Source organism: Pyrus communis, chromosome 2 (assembly GCF_963583255.1).
Source record: "Pyrus communis chromosome 2, drPyrComm1.1, whole genome shotgun sequence".
Taxonomy (NCBI): Eukaryota; Viridiplantae; Streptophyta; class Magnoliopsida; order Rosales; family Rosaceae; genus Pyrus; species Pyrus communis.
Window position 1 is genome coordinate 211757 of NC_084804.1, and position 22939 is coordinate 234695.

At 34.7% G+C, this 22939-nt stretch overlaps 2 protein-coding genes across 2 annotated transcripts; one reads left to right on the forward strand and one right to left on the reverse strand.

Moving 5' to 3' along the window:
- Nucleotides 1-9117: 9117 nt before the first annotated feature.
- On the reverse strand, nt 9118-13376 carry LOC137726280 (heavy metal-associated isoprenylated plant protein 7-like). The gene is made up of 5 exons (XM_068465183.1): nt 13239-13376; nt 12818-12980; nt 12288-12490; nt 10424-10514; nt 9118-9653 (listed from the first exon to the last, which is right to left on the reverse strand). The coding sequence occupies exons 1-5, from the start codon at nt 13245-13247 to the stop codon at nt 9310-9312; spliced, it is 810 nt and encodes a 269-aa protein (XP_068321284.1). The 5' UTR covers nt 13248-13376; the 3' UTR covers nt 9118-9309.
- A 7621-nt stretch (nt 13377-20997) lies between these two features.
- LOC137726304 (protein PYRICULARIA ORYZAE RESISTANCE 21) lies at nt 20998-22723 on the forward strand. Its single transcript, XM_068465219.1, has 3 exons — nt 20998-21182; nt 21587-21668; nt 21807-22723. The coding sequence occupies exons 1-3, from the start codon at nt 21165-21167 to the stop codon at nt 22457-22459; spliced, it is 753 nt and encodes a 250-aa protein (XP_068321320.1). The 5' UTR covers nt 20998-21164; the 3' UTR covers nt 22460-22723.
- Nucleotides 22724-22939: the final 216 nt, after the last annotated feature.

The following is a 22939-nucleotide window of genomic DNA, read 5'->3' on the forward strand; positions in this document are numbered from 1 at the left end:
AATTTAAGTATCGACCGTAAGACCAAGAGACTAGTTATGCACTCATATTTATAAGATATATAATCCATGGCTACAAGATTTTGTGTCCTTCCTGACATTTTTGTCCAGTAACGTGGATTTGGATCCTCTCCTCCTGAACTTAGAGGTTAAGTTTTCTGAGTAAATCACACGGATCGTTAGATTTTAATCTAATAGTTACAAATATGAGGATCCTCTAAATGTTATAATAATTATAATCGTTGAATTTGGATCCAACGGTCTTATGCTTTGCTCAGGAAGCTTGGCCTCCTAAATTCAGGAGAGGATCTAAATCCCTGTAATGTTACTGTTCTCGTCCTAGGATACTGTTTTTTTTTATTATTAATAATGTTGCATTTATTATCTATTTGTATTATTAATTTAATAAATACAAGGTCCACTCACACTTTTAAATTCCATTTATGTTAGAGAGATACAAATAGATGAAAATAATAATATTTCTTATTACTATATTGAATAAATGATACAAATAGATTGTCACATCCCGACCCAAGTCCCCACCACATTTCGGGTTCGACCCCCATCGTAATACGATATTGTCCGCTTTGAGCCCCAACCACACCCTCACGGTTTTATTTTTGGAAACTCACACGAGTATTTCCCAATGGGTCATCCATCCTGAGATTGCTCTTGCGAACTCGCTTAACTTTGGAGTTCCTACGGAACCCGAAACCAGTGAACTCCCAAAAAGCCTCATGCTAGATAGAGATGGGAATATACATATAAGGCTTACATGATCCACTCCCTTGGGCAATGTGGAATGTTACAATCCACCCCCTTTAGGGGCCCGACGTCCTCGTCGACACACTTCCGGGCAGGGATTGACTCTGATACCAAATTATCACATCTCACTGGACGATGTAGGATGTTACAATCCACCCTCCTCAGGGACCCGATGTCCTCGTTGGCACACTTCCGCCCAGGGATTGACTCTGATACCAAATTATCACATCCCCGCCCGGGCCCCTACCACATCTCAGGCACGACTCCACTGTAGCACGATATTGTCTGCTTTGGGCCCTGACCACGCCCTCACAGTTTTGTTTTTGGGAACTCACACGAGCATTTCCTAGTGGGTCACCCATCCTGGAATTGCTCTCGCAAACTCGCTTAACTTTGGAGTTCCTACGGAACCTGAAGCCAGTGAACTCCCAAAAAACCTCGTGCTAGGTAGAGATGAGAATATACATATAAGGCTTACATGATCCACTTCCCTGAACAATGCGGAATGTTACATAGATAGTAAGAATAACATTTTTTTAGTACTATTACTATTACTATTACGTGTCAAATTCATTAACAATTAACTTCACTACTTTTGCTTTGACTTTAGGGGTGTGCTATTTAAACATCATTTGTTATTTTTAGTCATTTGATTTTCTTCGATTCATTTGATCAAACGATCGAAAATTAGAAGGGTGTAGATATTACACCCTAATTTTAAACAAAAGTAATACATTATATTGTATTAATTGTATAGTATATTTTTAATCGGAGAATGTTCATACTTCATATGACATATCTTTTGTTTTATCGACTTCAAATGGCATATCTAATATAGAATTGTTATATATTCCCTCGTTGAATGGTAGGTACGCTAGACTATTCGTGTTTAGTCTCTGTAATACGTGTGCCCAGTAACAAAATGTCTTAGCGTTCTGTTTGTATGCCAATTATGCGAGTCCAAAAATCCAAATGAGTTGAATTTAAAACTTTTTATGGCATACATGTTTGACATCGGGTATCAAAGTCACGTGGCGTAACTTTCAATACCAAATTATTTTATAATTGTTTTCTAGCTTGTTGAATTACACAATAATTTCTTAATAATTTATGCCCACGTAGCTTTCGTGCCTCATTTTGCATAAAATGCGATAATTAATTGATCAGGTATTATTATTTGTTTTGACTTTATTATACAATTTTATTGACTTAAATATTTTTATTGTGACATTTTAATTATCAATCACATATTGTTATGTATTTAGATTTTTACGTACGATCTTTTGAACTTTAAATACCTCTACCGTGAGGTTCCAATTGTTAAAAGGTTCTTCCAAGTAAGATAGACATGCAGTTTTATGTCTAAATTTGCAAAATACACATGGTCGCAGGTTGCAAATTTTACCGCGTGTGTGGGCATCACTTACCTGAGAGATTTTTCAGTGTGACCGTCATACGAGGTGGTATACCACGTGTCTTTATAGAAATTGTGAATTATGTGTGTTAAAAGGTTAATAACTTAAAAATTAAAAATTTTCACCATTTACATATAAACAATAATGCACCATCTGTATTTCCGTCACAGCTAAAAATTTATCTAATTACCCTGAACCTTATCCACACCCAAACGTCTCGTTCTTACCACATGGCACATGGGTTCCACAGGACCCACATAAAATGTGTCCATGTTGCCATGCAGGACAAAGACTTGTGTTGTGCTCGTGTTTGTTCCAGTTCGAAGGCAAATATAATGGCATCCACCTGGCAAATGTTGGACCATCCTCTTGGCTTTAGAATTTTTTTTAGTCAAAATATTCATTTGGCACAAACTTCTTATGGAATTGTAGGCATTGTAAGTCTAAATGTAAAGTTAACTTCTGTAAAAAATAATTAAATATAAAATTAGTTAGTCTTTAAACTGCATAAAAATTTATAGTTAAAAATGATCTATTTATTTATTACTAGCATTTGTCTACATACTTGTATGTATGAACAATTTTTTTTTTTTTTAAATGAGAAGGAGTGAGAGAGAGAGAGAGAGAGAACGTGGGGGGAGTGAGAGATTTTTTTTTTTTTTTTATTTTAAATATTAGAGATATTTTAACATCACATGTAGGTGAGGCTTCAATAAAAAATAGTAAAATTTGGACTTGTGAAATTACATTATTGCCCATCATTTTTTTTTGTGTGATAGAAGACTAAGTTGTCTTTTCATTATCTTTTGACTAACAAAGAAAGTTTCATTAATTAGTAAGAGATAATTAATCAAATTATTATTAACATTTTAAAAATCTTATTTTACATTCTAAATTTTATATAATTAAAAAAAATAAAATTGTGAAAAGTATATATTAAAAATTTTAAAGTATTAAAATAACAATTCTCTAATTAATTAATTAAAAGAAGTTAAATCTATAAAGCTACTACTTTTAAAACTTGAGAACTTTAACGAAAAGTTTTCGGTACTGTTCACTTAAACGAAAAACCATATTTTTATTCTAAAAAATAAATCATGATATTATTCACTTACAACTTCTTTTTGTCATTTTCATTAAAATTCAAAATTTTCAAATCATTTTCATTAATTTTTCTTTAAAACTTTTACATAGCAGAATATATTTTCTAGTCACACGAAATTTGAATGACATAAAAGTTGCATATTAAATAGAATTTTATGTAATATGGCGACTGATTGAGAGTAAGTGGTGAGTGAAATGCGGTGGTGGTCTGGAGGCGATCATTCATTGGGGAAGAGTGGAAAAATTGGTTGGGGGCTGCAACTTTACCGCGCGTGTGAACATCACGTGTACTCGAACGTCTTGCACAGGTGGGCTTGTGGCGACCAAAAGCCAGCTTGGCTTTACAAGTGATCTGCTAGAAATAGAGTTCACAGAATACCTACTACGTGGAGGACACTGGGGCCCACAAAGGCATTGTAGTATCTGACGTGTTATGGAATTGTGTTTGTGTGGCCTGCTGCCTGCTGGCATGAAATTCAAATAGTTGATACTTAACATTTTACTCGGTATATATAAAAAACACAAACTTTATATTTTTCTATTAAAAATTAAATTTTAAGCTACTATATATATATATATATATATATATATATATATTAAAAATGGTCTAACGAGCGCAAATAAGCGAATACAAATATTTGAATTCGTATGCAAACTAGGTAACGGATACCTTGTCATAGTTAATTCACGTGAATCATATTTATTACAATAATTTTGTATTTAAAAGATATATGTATTTGTATTGTGTGTTATGGAATTAGAGGAATTAGTTTATATAGTCTATAGACTCTATATATAAGTAGTGATGATCTCCCCTTGGAAAGAAACTAGTAATAGTTGTAGATGAGGCAAAAAGGCGTACCAATCTACGAATCATGTTATTTCTGAGCTTAGAAAACCACTAATTTTAATTAATAAGATGACACATTGCATAGCTCAATATGCTCTTACTATTTTGGATCACTGAGGTTGGTTGGAGTAAGAACCATATGTTGGCTCACTAGTACAAATGAATAACTAAAAATAAAAATTATGAAGACTCATTTGGTTAGGAGTGCATCAGTAAGAGGGAGAGAGTGTTCCATGCGGCAACATACACATTGAGTCCGATGGGTTACAGTTTCTAATAAATGATTATATATATTAATGTAGGATAGAAAATAAAAATTGATGATGGACTTCAACTTATTTATTAGTGAATTCTTACTTAGAAATTTTGTTCAATTTTTTTTATCATGTATCTGATGCATCATATGTAAGGAGCGAAATGACTTCATTCGTATCTGTATGAGAAAACTGGAAACGTGGTCCAATTGTTCCACCAAATTTGTTTTGGGTGGAAGTAATCTTAGCGGTATCACCTGTTTGCATTATATATTTGGTTCATCTGGAAGGAAAAGGCACCCTATATAGTTAGTGAGGTACAGTGCCAATTGGAATTGAATTGTGATGTGACCTTCACATTTCAAAGCTAGCTTGAAACATTGGAAAGAAGAATGAAAGATGATCCTCATGTCATGCATAAAAGAGCTCACTTTCATTGATACGTGATGGGTGGTGGCCATGGCAGGGCCTGCAGAAGACTTTCGCAAAGGCCGAGTACTATGTGCATGTGGACCCGCGATTTACAGAGACGGGTGGCTCAAAGGGTGGAAGGTCCCACAGTCACAAGTGGACCCGCGAGTCCAAACTCGTAAACTTTTCGTGCTGACCAAACTCAGCAGTTGAGATTCATTCAGCACTCAGCACTCAGCACTCAGCACTCCTTACCCTCGACTCGATCGATCCAAGATTGAAAGCGACAAAAGGAGGCACTTATAACATAAAGAAAACACTAACGAACCTACTCACAAGTCAAAAGTAGTTACAAGACAGCACTTCCATTGCGATTAGTTGCAATGGGCAGGCCTTGTGATCTTCTGGAACAGCAACAGAGCTTTTGGTTCATTTGATTTGAATCATCAATTTCTACCTTATTGTTCAGATTCTCAACCTGTAATGTAGGGTTCATTTGATTGAATCAAAATCACTAGAAACTGGAGATCGATGTTTGGCATTTACAAATTAACAAGTCTCAACAAGTTTATAAAGTGTACTATTTATGTCACTTATTATCCATTAATTATTTGACTGGCCCTACAACTATACGTTGTTATACGTGGAGACCAATACGAGAGCATCCATGTTGCTTCTTGGTTCTAATCTGTTAATTTTTTTATCGAATTTCTAAACTTGTGATCGATGTATGATGGATGAAGTTTTTGGATGAGCATTGGGTACCCAAATGAAGTCGCGACGCTCACAATAAGAAAAAGACCTGTCAGCCGACTGCCAATATTTGGGACAAAGAATTTCATAGAAACAATTCAAACATTGCATCTTCAGACATTGCATCTACTACTGCAAAACAAAAATAGGTGTGGTGTCACTACTCTGTCGTAGCCTGCCTACATTAATTCTAACCTCCCCCTGATAACATAACCCCAATATATATATATATATATATATATATATATATATATATATTAGACATTAAGTAATGAATCTCATCTTACAATACGACTAAATGGCATGACATAATAAAGTTTATTTACATAACTACATTTATACTCCCCATGCATGCATTATTCTATTTCAGCCTCGTCCATTTGTTCTAAAACAATGGGGAGGCGGTAGCTTCCAAAAAAAAAAAAAAAAAAAAAAACATTGGGGAGGCAGTAGTCCACGCAGTATAAGTTGGGCCTGATATATATACATAACAGCAGTTGGAGAGTTAAAGATTGGACAATCTAGCTTTTGATTTTCAAGCTTGCGAAGCTAGGTACCACCAATGCCACCCAAATTTGAACCCAACACGAAGCACGCTTGCTCGATCGCTCCACCTAAGTAGGCGTATACTACCAAACAGTCTGTTTCACCTTTCGGTTAAGATTGATGCAAAGATTGATCTCCAGAGATCCCATCCATGGTCCACCACCATTATATATTTGACGATATTCCACTAAATTATAATTTCTTCCAAGGCAATGCCCTTGTGGTCTAACGCTGTGCTGACCTGACCCGGCCCCCTATCGTATAAAGCCAGCTGGCTTCGTCGTTCCCACTCAAGTAGTGCCATATATGTATATATATCTATCTGTCTTTGATGCCCCCTTTAAGTTTTCATTTGTAAATTCGTTCATATTCACATGTGTCAATTTGAGCAATGTTTTATTCCTAACTGCCAATGCTTCACAGTGGAGCGAGACACTTCTTTATTTTATTTTGTTTTAATAGAAGCAATTTACTCTTAAGAGGAGGAGGGGTATGAAATTTAAACGTGGTGCGTTGAACTCGAGTGGGATGGTGTTGAAAATAAAGTGTTGCCTTAATAATGTTATGTTTCCAACTAAGCTAAAAGAGCAGCCCTCATTGAGCAGATACTTTTTGTTTTAAGATAGGACCAAATGTTAGTTATCGTGCATGGTCCATATATATATGAATACGTTCTGCATCGAGCGAGTGGAAAACGGATCTCAGGTCATTACTGTTTTGGTCACCACTTATCACTGGCTATATAAGGCCTTGACAAATACATATTGACATTTGACACAGACCACCAGCTCAAAAGATGACAGGGCTTTTGGGGGGGGTGGTGGTGGTGGGGGGTGGATATCTTTCTCCAGTAATTAGACGAGTGGCTGTCATACCATTATCTTTCTCCAGCCTTTTCATGTGGGTCTCTTAACTTTGATTGTCCAATTTTGTATCATTTTTCTTCCACTGGCTTTACTATTATAATTAATTTCAACCGTTAATATTTTTGTGCCTCTACATGCACTTGAGAGTTCTGCACATTGATCGACATAGCATATAATCCTATAATATATATCTAATCTCTTCTCTCTTTTTGGCCCATGCATGTTCAAGCCCAATATATGTTTTTTCGTTAACACCAAAAATCCTGAATATGTTTGCTGCCATTTTAACAAACAATTTTGCTCACAAAATATGGAACTCGTTATAGATTAATGTATCATGACTACTTTTTCCTTATCTCAATGTTATCTAATAAAAATTATCAGGAATGAAAATAATTCATTAGAGTTCCAAGAATTTCATCATGCAACTAATAAAATTTGAAAATAGGGGGTCAATTTGAAATTTAAGATTCATCACTGAGAAGGTTTACTCGAGCCGTCGAGTGTCTTAATACGTAGTCCGATCCCCGCAATAAGAGATGACATTCAATACAAGCCTAAATTAAGTAGGTAGGGTTCATTATAATTTCGTAGCTAGGTTTATGTTAAACTCAAGATTTCTATGTATCATACCATGATACATAGCAGGTTCGTCGCCATTGCAAAATCTTAAGCGATCACATACATGGGAGTCATGTAAGAGTAAACTAGACTTGAAAAATTAATACACTAGCCAAGAACACAAGGATTAATCAACTAAATCACAATCCTTAAATTATGTATTGTAAGAACTGCATCAATTATACCAACACATACCTGTAGACATGTTCACGGATAAAGAAGCCATGAAAACCTGCACACAACCTTCTCCTCTCTGCAAAACTCAATGCTCTCCAACTTATAGGTAATTGGAACAATAAGAGTGTGTTTTTGTGAAAGCAGTGGCTTGCGGTTTTATACTACAAGACCTGGATCGCCTTATAACAATCCCACAAGGAATACAAGATTCCTTCTATCAATATGAGTCCTATAATCGGGCAAACACAAGAGTCTTCAATATACCAATATGATTGGATTAACTCTTATCAACATGATTTAGACTTCTTTATAATATCAACTATCCCAAGATTTGTAAGAATCATACTCATACTCTTACAAGTCAAACAAACAAATATTCTTTGATACTGATCAACTGGTGGTGAGTAAGTTATACTGGGAGAGAAAGTCGATTAGGCAATTAAGGTTGACAATCAGTTTCCTTGACAAGAAAAACGGACGTACAACTATGAACAAGTAGTGATCGATAATTCGCACTTAATTATTAATTACAAATAGGGGCAACTATTGAAGATTTTCGCACCTAATAATTAGGAGGGGTGAATGTTAAAATTTCACCTAAAAAATAACTTTGCTATTAATAAATAAGGGCAAATAGTTACATATTAAAATGATTCATACGTCAATTGATTATATACAAATGGTACAATTATCATGAAGAAGTTTAAATCCTGTAGCAGAAACAAATGGTATTCTAAAAAAATCTTATATGTCTAATCAATCTTATATCTCCCAAAGACAAAATGATGCAAAGTTAAAAATGTGTATATTCCATGATTCATCTTTATAGGTACACCACAGAACATAAAAGCAAATTACAATAACACTATTTTCAGAAATATAAGAAACAAAACAATCAATTTATCTAAATGGAAAAGATCAAATGCTTATGTTTCCCAAAAAAAAAAAAAAAGTCCAATGACTACTTCACATATTCTGTTCCTTCGATCTTCTTCTTTCAATTGATTAATTATCTATCTTTAATCACAATGTTCAACACTTCTAATAATTCACGCATCAAATTAAGGAAGGAGCTTCTTGGTCTTACTTATATGTCATACACACTAGAATTCACAATTATGTTTAGACTCTTTAGAGCATCTGATACAAACTAGGTCAAGCAACTCATTATTATGGGTAAGGCTTCAATATTACGTATCATTCAATGTTACGAGGATTTTAGTCGTTAGATTTGATTTTTACACCTGCTTAGATCTTTTTTTTTTAATCTTAGTCATTAATTTCACATATTATTCAATACTACGTAGTATTAAAAAAAATTACATTATTACATGACGACATATATAATTCAAAGTCCGACCAACGTAAACTTACATATATATATATATATATATATTGGATTGATGCCCAAGGGTGGCACGCATACACTCTTAATTAATATATAAGTTGCAATATTTAATAGTTCAATTATTAATTACCACATGTACCTAGAAAATTGCAGATTTAGGCATGCATGCATGCGTCTTACTGCACGCATATACATATAGCAGTCACATAACAGAGCATGCATTAGGGTTTTCATCGCTGAAAATCTGAGGGTTTGGATACGATGAATAATCCGAGTAGTACTTTGTCGGCCAATATTCACTTCGCTTGATATCGACCTTATTATCCTCTCCCTGCTTGTCTTCCTCCCCTTGTTTCGTCTCTCCTTCTTTCTCGGCTTCTTTCTTCTCCTCTTCTTTCTTTTCTTCTTCCTTCTTCTCTTCCTCCTTCACAACAGAAACCTGCTTCCTGGTTTTTTTATACACCTCCTCAGCAAGCTTCGCCGGGTCCACTACGCCTTTTACTACAACCTCATTATTAGCTACGTCTGTTTCCACTGATTCCACTCCTGCAATATTTAATTTAACATGCACCCTCCAAAATATTACAGGTTGATCTGGTAAAATAGTTCAACAATTTAGGCTGCGCTTTAATTACATTCGGAAAAAATGTACTTCCCTGCCTTGCAGGCGTTCTATTATTATAGGGTTTAATTGCTATATTAATCACCTAGAAAACAAGAAATAATTCATTCAACTAATATCAAATTTAATCCATACTCATGATGGAATATCAAATGTTAGACATTTTGTCCTTAAGGCAAGTTTACGCCCCACTACGGTATTTATTATGGTTGATCGGCGTTGTAATAATAGCATTCTAAATCATAAGGCTCTAATGAACCACAATTATGCTAAATACTCTCATGTAAGACTCAATGAGACATTTAAAAGTCTCTAAGTACATATATAGTGAATGGATATGTAAATGTGAAAAGTGATTAAATGAATATATGGACTTTCCGTATTTATAGAGCTTGTCATTTGAATTTCATGTTTTGAGGGACACATTTTCCACCAAAAGACACCACTACCAATTTCCATTCAATTAATTTAATATATAATAATAATTTAAATTTCCAACAGGAATTGCGTTTCACATGCACTACCCCCAGGTATTAAATCCTAAACCCAAAATGTGTGATTCTTTTTTTTCATTTGAATAAAACTATTTGTACTACATCAGTACGCTATGCATGCGGTAAAGAAGACTTGTATTAATTGAATTGAAACAAATATATGTAGGCTTAGAGAAAGAAAGATTATACGGAAAAAGTACCTTGGATCTTTCGAATTCGCTTCTGTAGAACTTGAGCGCACGCTTCGCAGTGCATTCGAACTTGCAATACCACTGTAACAACAGCAGGAGGCTGACAAGATCGAACGTTGAATTATATAAATAATTTGTCACTTGTCACAGATAAAATTCTGAATGGTATGATCAAATAATTGATTCTTTACCAGAAGATCGGGTTTTACTAATTGATTAAGCATTATTACTTGAACTACACATATAGATTCTTGGTCTAATGACGATGTCTTCTGTAGCCAGACTTGTGGACTTTCTACGTACATCACTGGTTTCTTGAATACATATACGTGTGTGTGTATGTGTGTGTGTATATATATATATTAGATTTGTTTATTTCATTGGTAATGTTGATCTATATATATGACAATGAAGGACAAGAGTAAAGATGGACATGTGATGCCAACAATCGCAACTCCCAATGTGAGAAAGTGGGATACATACTGATGCAACAGACTAAATATACGACAACCAGCGTCCATGGCATGATGCTATTGCAATTTACGTTTGCATATGCACTATAAACATGTGTATTATTGTGGCCCTTGTGGGAGTAGAGCACATGTTTCTTTCATTTTATTCGTTAAATCATACATAAGGAAGAGCAATAGCTATATATAGCCTAAAGAGTCGTAGGAAGGCATATGTTTTTCATGTTACATACGGGTTGCAGCATGTACCCCTGACCCCCGGCACTCATGGCCAACGCCCAATTGCCCATGGTTGCTGCAGCATATGTTTGTAAGTACAACATACAGCTGAGTATGGTAGTATGGTAGTATGGTAGGGTTGGTGCCTCTTTGGTATAACACAAAATCTCAAGAACACATATTAAGTGACGTTGGAGTACATGCGTATATTTTATTTGGTTAATAAAATACATGAATAAAATGTTCTAGTATAAGAATATGAATGTCCAATTCAAATATGAAATATAGAGTCTCAATTTCTATTAGATAAGGCTTTAATTTCCCAAACCCCTCAACAACTCTCAAAAAACCTTCCACGGTATGGACCATGGACATTGGACATAAGTTATTCTGCGATTTTGTGGCCATAATACGAGAATCGAGTCAAAATGAATACATCATTATATTTTTGACACACGACAACAATATATATGTATCATACAAATCATCTAGCGATTAGTATTGGTTTTGTGAAAAGGACTTTCTTGGATACTTCAACTATTATGTTATTTTAAGTATTTTAACAGTTAAATCTTTATTTACATACATAAAAATTAAGAATTAATAATTAAAACACTTAGAAATACCGAAAACCCTAATGTGCCTGAGAATTTTTTCTTGTGAGGGACTTGCATGTGGATGGTGAATTTCGTGGAGGTGGGGCTGTAATTTGCTGACTTTGAATTGTTACTTTCATGTCAGTATTTAAAACAGTAGTCACGATATTCACTGTTCTAGAGAATCGAGCCGACCCCATCCCTCCATTCATCGGAGATTGGGACATGATCCTTTTCCGATCCGGTTGTCTCATTCTAATAAGTTAAATCATTCGGATCATTGAAATTTGATCTAACGGTTAGGGTTATTATAATTTTTAAAACGAGCTTCTGTTTGTAATAATTTAATCAAATTTCAATGATCCGGATAATTTGACTAGTTGAATTAAGACAATTGGATCGAGGATCCATGTCCACACCATCCATAAAAACCCTAATTAATTCGTTCAAACTTAAACTTAATATATATGATTATTTCATGAGTTTGTTAATGTCTCATTAGTAATATATAACGACAATCTTATGGTGGAGAGCCAGTGCGTGAAAAAATAGAGAGTAAAAATGTGAAAGTAGCTTTGAAAGAATTACCTCCTCCTTTTTCTCTTCCTTGTCAGCTTCTTTAACCGGTTGGTCCTCCTTCTTCTCCTCTGGTGGTTTAGGCAAAGGTGAAATGAGCTCCACTTTTTTGCCGCTTTTCTTTTGTAATCTTTCGCAGACCTTTATGGGGTCTGCCGCCTTCCCTTTCACCACCACCTTACTCGTCTTGCTGTCTGTCGTTACATCCTCCACTCCTGCAGTCCACCCACCACCGTCCACCACGAATTAATTACATTCAAATACTCAAAATTCAAACTACTTGCACTAACCCCTCCTCGTACCTTTTTAATTTCTTTCTGATTAATTATGAACGAAAAGAAATACACTTGAAAAGTATTTTCTTCAAGAAAAACGTGCGAAACATGAACTACACTAAATACAAAAACACTTTTAAACTAAATTATAAGTATTTTCCTAGCTCAATTTGTTTTATTCTTATACAATTCAAAAAATTGATGAGGGAGAGGTTGTCAGAATTCAAAAATTAAAGATGGAAATAATAAGGAAAAGAACAAGTTTACCTTCAAAACCCTTCAAGGCTCGAGCAACTTTCCTTGCGCAAGCTTCACAATGCATATCAACCTTGAGTACAATCTCCGGAGGCTCTTCTTCTTTCTTTTCTTCCTTCTTCTCTTCTTTCTTTTCATCTTTGCTTTCTTCCTTCTTCTCTTCCTCTTTCTTCTCCTTTAATTTGTTTCCATACAAAATATATAGCAAAACAAAAATCAACTAGAAAATTAAACTTATAAAATGCCACTTAATACATGAAGCTAATCTTTGTTCTGCCCAAACAAATTAATGTATAAATACACAAGAAACAACCAACAAGAATATTGGAAAAAGTTCGAAATATATCAAAAAATACAGCAAGCTGTTCAAATCGCGCGCGCGCACACATAAATAAAGCTAGTGAATAAAACGAAGTATCGGCCAAATACTTACTTCGCCCATTTCTCTGGTGATATCTGAAAGTAGTTTTCTTCAGAAGATTGAATGAAGATGGATGCAGATATGTTATGCAATCTGGAAACAAAATGAAATATTCACTCTTTTGCTTTTATTTCTTTATCTCACTCCTCTCCTCTAACTCTTGGTCGGTCTCTTCTCTCTCCCTTCCTTTCTGGGGTGTGGGTGAAGAAGCTAAAGGACATTTAAGTACGTGAGAATTCTACGTGTCTGACGTGGAATTGTTTAATGCTGACTCAGCTTCTCACAAATTGCCCCTGCTTTCCTTCGAAATGAACTGCGTGATCATTCATACTACTGTTGGTATTAAAGGCAGGGTAGGGACAAAAATCATTTTACCCTGACAAAAGGAGTAAATGTTTACGTAGAAATATATCTTTTTACTCAAATCGTTCGGTATAAATTCAGTAGTTTTTCATGGTCAAATAAGAACACAGACGTTAATGCATGTGATTGATCTCTTTAGCCGGCCTGGATGAAAAAGCAGTGGCGGGTCACGGGTGGATATGATGGTTTTGTATAAAGATCTGATTTTTTTTTTTTAAAGAAAGTTTTGAGGTGCTTAAAAGGACAAAACCTTAGATTAAGGGGTCAAAGCAGTGTTATGATCGATTGTATACATTGCATTTGCATACTGTGAGAGATTTTGTTAATGTGTCGTGTTCCGAGCACACTAAAAAATCTCTCGTATACTGCATTACTTTGATATAGACACACACATGTAATCACCAAAGGGAAATGATTGGCCAACCCTAAAAGCTCATGAATCCTGATAAGGTTCTCCTCCTACATCACTAACTTCAGTTTTGCAATCAAACAAAAAGTTTTCCCGACACTAATTAAGATAAAGTGCAGATAAAAACCTTTTTTCGAATCAAATGTCAGCCTTTAATCAACTTAGTTTTTCTTTTTACCTTTATGTAATCAACAATAATTGGATATTTGAGATTTATTTTGTCAGTGATTTCTACACTCTTTCTTATTTTTATACACTCAGGTCTCGCTTGTTAGAGAGAGTTAGCTTAGATAATATTGTTCATAATATTGAAGACATTTTGAAGAAAAATATGGATGACAAATTTCTTGTATTGTCCAAGTTAAATGTTAATCATGAAGTAAACTTGTTTTTTAATCCTACACAGGCAACCTTTAACTTGGATCAAATATAAAATTGACATTCATTTTTTTCTTCAAAATGCCTTCAATATAGTGAATAATCCTCTTGAAATCAATCATCTCTGACAGACGGGCCTCATTGTATTATTCTTTGATTTATTCAATACAATTTTACAGAAATAAAAAAGAAGTCCATGAAAAATAGGAGAGTGCCGAAATTCACTTCCCATTTGTACAATACTCATATTGAACGTTTCGATCCCAACATCGATCTTTTATTTGAATCTAACTACAAACTTAACAAGATGTTGTTTCAAGAATCACGGCATGAAAACTGAAAATTGAAAAACATACACTATATTTAATGTATTCAACAATTAACATAATTAGTTTTTTTCTCCGCATGTGGTACATTATCTTATTGGATAGGGTTTTGGGTTTTCATCTATTGTGCCGAGTTCAAAACCCCCTTCTTTTCTAAATTATTTTCATAGTTTCAAACCCTCTCTCCCATAATAATAATAATAATAATAATAATAATTAAAAACAATTAGTTTTTTCTTCGCTTCAGGAGAAAATGGGAGTTTATTGATTATTATGTTTGGAATGTTGATTACATTATGTAGAAGAAAGACAAAAAGAAGAAAGCATTATGCTCTCTTGATCGATCAGCACAAAAAAAAAAAAAACAAAAACAAAAACAAAAAGATAAAGATAAAGCATAAGAAAACGATTATACATGTGGAGCAGGAAAATAAGGCTGTCACAGCTCTTCTCCTCACTCAATTTAGTAGAGGTGCTATAAATTTGTGTGTAGCTAGAAATAGGGTGGAACCCAAGGGGTCCCCAGGGTTTTGGATTCCAAGCTCCCAAGTGAATATCATGTGGACTAAACTAAAAGCCCATGTCAGGAAGAAATTTTTTATTATCACGTGAATATGGATGGTACATCACATATTTTTATGTAAATGATGGAAAATTTTACTTTTTAAATTATTAATATTTTAACACACATATCTCACCATTTATGACACGTGATGTACCACTTCGTGTGTTGGTCACATTAAAAAATCTCTCCATATCAGGGTTGCTCTGGGAATTGGGAAGGCCATCAACATCTGGAAAGAGGTGGTGGAATCCAGCGGGACCCATCTCATGGAAACCACTCGCTCGCTCACTCTTCGAGGGTTATGTGTGTGATTCTCTCTGTGTGTCTTTATGTGTCTCTCTGTGAATTGTGATGATAAACATTATCGTCATCTAGTTTCCCATGCCATGAAATGAAAGTAGCAGTAAACCAGAAGGAAAAGGAAGATGAAAAGAAAAGGTGATTGGTATTTGGAGAGGGAGAGGGAAGGATTCCTGTCTTCACGTAACCAAGTTGGCCCTTGGCACCCAATCAATCACCAAAGAATCCCATGCACTCACTTTATTTAACCAAATTCTATACGAATGAAATTAATGAACAAGTACTAATTTACAAACTTTGTACATCAGTATATAATCCATTTAAACATGCAACAAAGCGTTGGGAAATCAGTCGTTTGCCAAAATTTGTTTGCAAACCCTAACTGGTATCTATTTACCAAAGAAACCTAAACAGGTAGTAGGCGAACCAGCAGATCAAAGTGGCACTCTAGATTCAACTCGCACAATTACCAACTCGAAATTTCAGTAATTTTCCAATTTGGAGCCTTATGTGATTCAAACGACTATATAGCCGAAATGAGTTTAGTTATATGCTACATACATATGCATATAAAAACAAGGAAGGGAAAAGAAGAAAGAAGGCAAGGGGAAAGCAGTCGGGCGTTATATGGATCAAAAGGTGATTCTAATATCTGATATTATAGAATCCTGAAAGCAAAAGCTTGTGAAAATTCCACGACACCTTCGTAAATTGGAAAGCGGTCCTTTGCAACTTGATAGATGAAATGTGTCAACAAACTTCAGAAGGCCATTAAGCCGAAAACCTGACTACACAGAAGCCCGAAATAACTTCTTCATCTACTACTCGTATAGGATATGTGTGATGGTAGGGTAGCTTATAGCCAGGAGCACTAGCTAGCACGACACTCCAAATTCCCTATGTTCAAACCTTTGGGGTTTGATCATTTGGACTTGTGTCGGGAATGATATTTTGCTCTCTGTGAATTTTTTTCCCTTCAGCTGCTGAATTGATCAATTGCAATATCAACTTCTTCTTCTCCTATGGGAATGGGGTCAATATATGGGACAGACCAACACCATTCTTCTCTTATATGGGACACAAACGTTTTGATCTCTTATAAGAATGAGATGAGATGAAAGAGCTGGAATATGTTAACTATAATGTGTTATGTATAGATAGCGCTGATTATTCCTTTGTACAGTGCACTATACAAGAGAATATGGTTATTGGTTGCATGGTTTATAATTTTTCGAGCCAGGAAGCTTATATTAAACTGTTCGACCCAAGGGGTCAAATCCTAAAAGGGTTTTGTGCGTTAAGATTTAGGGTTTTCTTAGGCAGGTGGGTTGTACTGTATTCGTTGCCAACTCGGTTGGGTTATGTCAGTCTGGTGACTCAAATCCATCTTAAATTGTCACAAATCTGGGCTACAAAATTTTAGCATCGGCCCAAATTCAACATGATAGTTTCTATTTACAAACTTTGAATTTTCTCTCATGCTATCAAAAGTGTACATTAACGGCTCTTGTAATCGAGTATTTATCAAATATAACAACAAATTAATTCTTAATTTAAAAAATATCACTTTTTATAAAAAAAATTAAATATATTTAAAATTCCACTTAAATAGACATAAATATTCTCAAATTTAACAATCAAATAAATTAAAGGCTTTTTAGCCAAAATGATTCATAACGTTGACATAACTCCTTAATCTGGTTCTTAATAATTAATGATAATCAATAGTAGTGTTCTTGAATTTGTTTATCGTGAATCATTTTAGTCTTTCTTTGAATTTGTCCATCGTGATCATTTTAGTTTTTTTTTTCATGAAAAATCTATCAATTGTTCTGTTAGTATGATGATATGGCGCCACGTGGGTCTCACAAATACAATTATATAACGACATGTGAATTAACTTTAAAAACTATTTTTATATTTAAAACTAAAAATGATATTAGTAAGAAAAAAGGCATTGAAGGTATGATTGAAATTTTGATGCTCCCACTTGTAGTAACCATGGTGGCGCTCAATGTCGGTGATGAGGGGGTCCAAGGGGATAGGATTGTGGTGGTGGAGTGTAGAACCAAAGGTGAAGTTGGACCAGAGCTTGAGGTGATAGTAGCTAAAAACCCTTTAATTTATTTAATTGTTAAATTTGAAGGTATTTGTGTCTATTTAATTCACATTTTTGAAATTAAATGTTATTTTTTTGCTATATTTGATAAATACTCCTTGTAATATGTATAATAAGCTTCTTAGGCCTTTTCCAACGCTGGGCTAAAACTCAAATCTCCACTTCTATTCCCCCCCAAACTCAACCTAACCCAAGGCTAAAATGTGGCCTAAAGCCTAAAACTCAAATGGAAGCTAAATTTAGCCCAGGATTAATAGGGCTAACCCACCATATATGTATATTTTATTTAGTTTTCTATTTATAAATTCATTGAATCAAACGGTTAAGATCTAATTTGATGAAATTCAACAGTAAAAAAAAAAATTTTAATTGTCAAAATTTAAATCTAATGGCTAAAACAAGTATAAAAAAAATCTTTCATTTGTTTCATATTTTTTTCATAGTGTTTAACGAGTTTCATGGTGTCGGTTAGTGATTTTTCAGTATTTGTCAGAATCTAAATATTTTTAGGTTAAAATGCTCATAAAATTAAATTAGGATAGTCTACATAATATTTTATTTTAAAAAGAAAAATTAGTCTAAATTCATTATTTAATAATCTGAGGCTAAAATTTTTGACCAAAATGGTTGGAGCAGAAAAACTATTTATGGGTTAAAGTCTAAATTTTCCAAGTTAAAAATTTTAGATTTTAAGTTAAGAATTGGAGATGGTCTTACAAAGTTACGCATCTGTGCGTAAAGCTACCAAAAGCCCATTCAATCGAGAAATTTTTCGGTGTACCCGGCACACCAAAAAATTCTCGTGTACCCTCACTCATAAATCCTCACTATTCCTCACTTATTTTTTAATAAATAAATAAAATCAAAATTTTATGAGTGAGGGTACATGAGATTTTTTTGGTGTACCCGGTACACCTAAAAATTTCTCCATTCAATCAGGGGTGGTGTAAAGTAGTGTCGGCACCAAAAATTAACGGATTGGATAAGACTGTGTCCCCACCACTTATCACTTCTAAAACCCTAATCCTATGGCTTTCTTTCTTTCATCATTGGTGGGTGGATTTATAGCTTAATACCACACCCTCCCGAGTCCAATTGCACTCATTGTTACTAGCATATGGTCACACACGAAGTGCGTGAGAATATTTTTTATTTTTGTTTTTGAAATAGAAGGAGAGAGGAAGAGAGGAAGAGAGTGATTGAGAATGTGGGAGAGGGGATTTTTTTTATTTTTTTAATTAGAGATGTTAGGATTACACATAGGTGATACTTTGAAAAAAAAAAAAAACAAAATTTGGTTGTGTGAAATTACATTTCTGCTTCATATTTCTTATTCATAACTGGTAATTTTATAGGATTTAGATTGACAGTAAATGTTTTATTAATTAGTAGAGACGAGAGTTACCTTATTTTGGTACTCACAACACATGACAACATATTGGTACACTCTTTGCTTCTTCTCTATTAATTTTTCTTATAAGTTACTTGTTTAATTATTTATAAACACATATAAAGTTTCTCTTTTTCTTGGTGTGAGATTATCTCAATAATTTCAACAGCTGATCCCGTGCATCCACAAAAGACAAAACAATGAAACTCAAAGTAAAAGTTAAAAAAGAAATGAATGAAAAAACATAAATATGTTCAGAATACAATTGTAATGAATATTTTTAATACATAAAATCAAATCAAGGTGACAAAGTTAAAGTATAAGGCGCTTCATAAAGAGCCAAAGGATAACAAAAACTATTAGTATAAAATTATATTTCTTGAATGATAAGCTGATGTAACAAATATTAGGACATCATAACAACTTTTATTAATCAATCAAATAACAAGACAACACACATTAATGCTGTGTAAAATAAGAAGATTAATTGAGCCGGCACGTATTACGTACATCATTATCTTAACGATTTTCAACCCTAAGTTCAGCACACATGCATGCATGTTGTATAGAAAATTCACGACTTTTTGTATTACCGCAATCCCAGAAGCCACTTCGCAACCACAAATTGTGAATTATTAGTAACCAGGCAATATACACCACCGACACAGTGCTATTGACTATTGTTAGGGTGTGTAGTGTACTACTTTCTAGTCTCTAAATCTCATTGCACCAAAAAGATAATTAAGTAAATTACTAATAAAATAACATAAAATATAATACAAAGTCTTATGTCCACTAATCCAACCCATATCGGTTGCATCGAAACGAAACATATCAAGTCTTATGCACAAATGAATGAGCTGTTATGCACTAAACAAATCTGGAAGGTACATATATGGCCTCACATTTTGTTTAATTGTATGCGATATATTTTAGTAAAATAAATGGACAACTGAAGCCCTAAAATAATATGAAAAGACAAACTCGGGTTTATCAAACGCGATCATGTGAGGTGTGAGGTGTGAGGCAGATCTACCTCTATGAAACTAGGACTTATATATGAACGGTTTTCTGAGGTAGCAGCCACACCTTTGTCGTTTGGAGCCCATGCTTTTTGAATTTTGATCATCCGTGATTCTCTCCAGTACATTGTAGATAATAGGGCTTATTACATTCGTTTTCTTTTTTTTTTTAATACACCGAATTCCACATGTATATGATGTATGATATATGTTGGTAGTCTAAGGCAATCACTTGTTCGGAAAAAAACAGTTAAAACTGTCAAATATTTTAACTTTTAATGATGACAATATAAGATGGATTGCAATTATGGTTTACCAGTTGCATCGAATTACCAGAAGTTTCTTCACCGGTTTAGATTAACAAACCAAATTTCAAGATGGGTGGCAGCTGGTACTTAGATCTAGGGACAATTGGAGGAATTTCCATGTGCCATGTGGGGGTGCATGATCCATAATTATCGACCTTGGAATATAGTTTATTTCAATAAACTTGATGATCATGAAATAATATTGGCAGTTATCCTCCACACCAAACTCTCTGTACTTTAATAATTATAATTAGCTAGCTTAGGATGTAATTTTACTTTTGATACTGGAATCATGATGAATCATTTACTTAAGCTGATATTGGCAGGACGTTGGAAAAAAGTATGGAATGTGAGGTGGGTGAATCGAAGCCTGAATCAAGGCCAGCACATGGATATGCAAAAAACTTGCAACTTTTAGCGATCATTAGAAAGCCACTACCTTCATATAACGACAACCCTCAATCGTCATACCAAGAAATCAATCTTCCAATGTCGACGTGTTCGCATGTCATTGGCCATTTGTGGACAGAACTATTGTGCTCTCTCTCTCTCTCTCACTCACTCTTTCTTAAGAAGCAATTTGTCATAATTCTTCAATCAAATATTCCTCTCTTCGTCTCTTTCCCTTTGCTTTATAGTTTGTTCCACCGAATTGTATAGATATAAAAGTTGGTTCACTGAGGGCAGTCCCATTCAGTCATTTTCGTTGAGAGGTTCTGGTTCAGATCTGAGCCTGAAAGCATCCGCTACTCGCTGCAATGGGGGAAAAGGAAAAGGTACGTAATATTTGGTAAAGTTTATGTTCTTTTCTCATTTTTCTTCTTCTAACCCAATGATGATTTGCATGGCTAAAACTAAGAGACTTTAAGCTCTTATTTGTTTTTTGTGGTTCCTATTTTTTTTTATATCCTGATAAGAATCCCAAGTCCTCTGCTCTGCTATTTAATTTATTGTTTTTGGCTCTCGCGCTCTCTCTCTCTGTTCTTGATTTTGCCACATACTATTTCACCATGATTCTTCCCTGTCAGTCAGAACCTGATTCTGCAGCAGCACTACATTCCACTTCTTGTTGTCTACACTTCTGCACAACAATCTTCTGTATATTATATGAATTTTTTTGTCCATCTTTGGTTAATATATATACAATTTTTTTCATTAATATTAAAAATGGGTAATTCAGGTTACGACTATGGTGCTGAAGGTGGATCTTGGGTGTCACAAATGCTATAAGAAGGTCAAAAAAGTTCTCTGTAAATTCCCTCGTGAGTCTCTCTTCTCCTTGAGTTGTCTATAATTACTAGATGAGCAACCGAGTTAAAGTTCTTTCTTTTTGGGAAGCTAAGATTAATTTTGGATAAAACGTAAACTGAGTAAATAAAATGTGTGTTTGTGAACAAGAGAAATACGAGACCAGATATACGACGAGAAGGAAAACCGAGTGGTGATCAAAGTGGTATGCTGTAGTCCAGAAAAGATAAGGGACAAGATTTGCTGCAAAGGTGGAGGTGCCATAAAAAGCATCGAGATCAAAGAGCCAGAGAAGCCCAAGCCACCGCCGGCTGAGAAACCCAAAGAGCCCGAAAAACCTAAACCGGCTGAAAAACCCAAAGAGCCCGAAAAACCTAAACCGGCTGCGAAACCCAAAGAGCCCGAAAAACCTAATCCGCCTGAAAAACCCAAAGACCCCGAAAAACCTAAACCGGCAGAGAAACCCAAAGAGCCCGAAAAACCTAAACCGGTAGAGAAACCCAAGGAACCTGAAAAACCTAAATCTGCACCGCCACCGGCGGAGCCAGTGAAGCCTTCTCCTCCTGTTGTGCCAGGGTACCCACCGCCTGTCCAAGTAAACGCGTGTTGTATGGATTGTTACCAGGGGCATCCAGGTGGGCCATGCTACAGTGGTTATGGCGGTGGGCCTGCCCCATACATACAATATGATGGTTACTATGGAAGGCCTGTGTATGACAGTTACGGCGGGGGCAACAGGAGCTATTGTGTTACCCGCCCTGACTGTTTCAGTGAAGAAAATCCCTCAGCTTGCACAGTCATGTAAATCATGGATCATCTTCTTTGGACCGGGACGTCTTGTTCAATCTTGGATTAATATTTTAGCAGTCTTTGTTGGTTTAATATTTAATATTATAAGAGGGCCATATTGTTAAGTGAATAATAAAGTTGGTTGATGATGTTGGTGGTCAAGTCACAATCACGTATATCTGTTCATTATATAATTGATTATCTAGAGATAGAAAGGCATCATGAAGATGAAGTTGTTGGCTGCTACAATGTTCAATGAAATAAAAGTTTCCATTTCACATTCCCTTATTTGTCCATGCTTTCTTATTAGTTATTCTCTAATTGGTGTGACTAGTTGAATCGAGAGGAGTGAGAATTAGGATTTTCATTCCAATTGTTTACTAAAACTCGTGTGTAAAAATATAAATTTAGATATTAAGCCGGTGTTTAACCCATAATCCAATTTCTTACTCCAATTTTTATTACGAGTAATAAAAGGATTAAGATTAGAGAGTTA

What these genes read in the sequence shown, in the direction of transcription:
- LOC137726304 (XM_068465219.1), top strand. An exon ending in AGTTCTCTGTAAATTCCCTC is followed by an intron (nt 21,669 to 21,806) that starts GTGAGTCTCTCT and finishes TGTGAACAAGAG; the next exon opens with AAATACGAGACCAGATATAC.
- LOC137726280 (XM_068465183.1), bottom strand. An exon ending in AGCCTTGAAGGGTTTTGAAG is followed by an intron (nt 12,491 to 12,817) that starts GTAAACTTGTTC and finishes GGTGGACTGCAG; the next exon opens with GAGTGGAGGATGTAACGACA. An exon ending in AGGAAGAGAAAAAGGAGGAG is followed by an intron (nt 10,515 to 12,287) that starts GTAATTCTTTCA and finishes CGATCTTGTCAG; the next exon opens with CCTCCTGCTGTTGTTACAGT.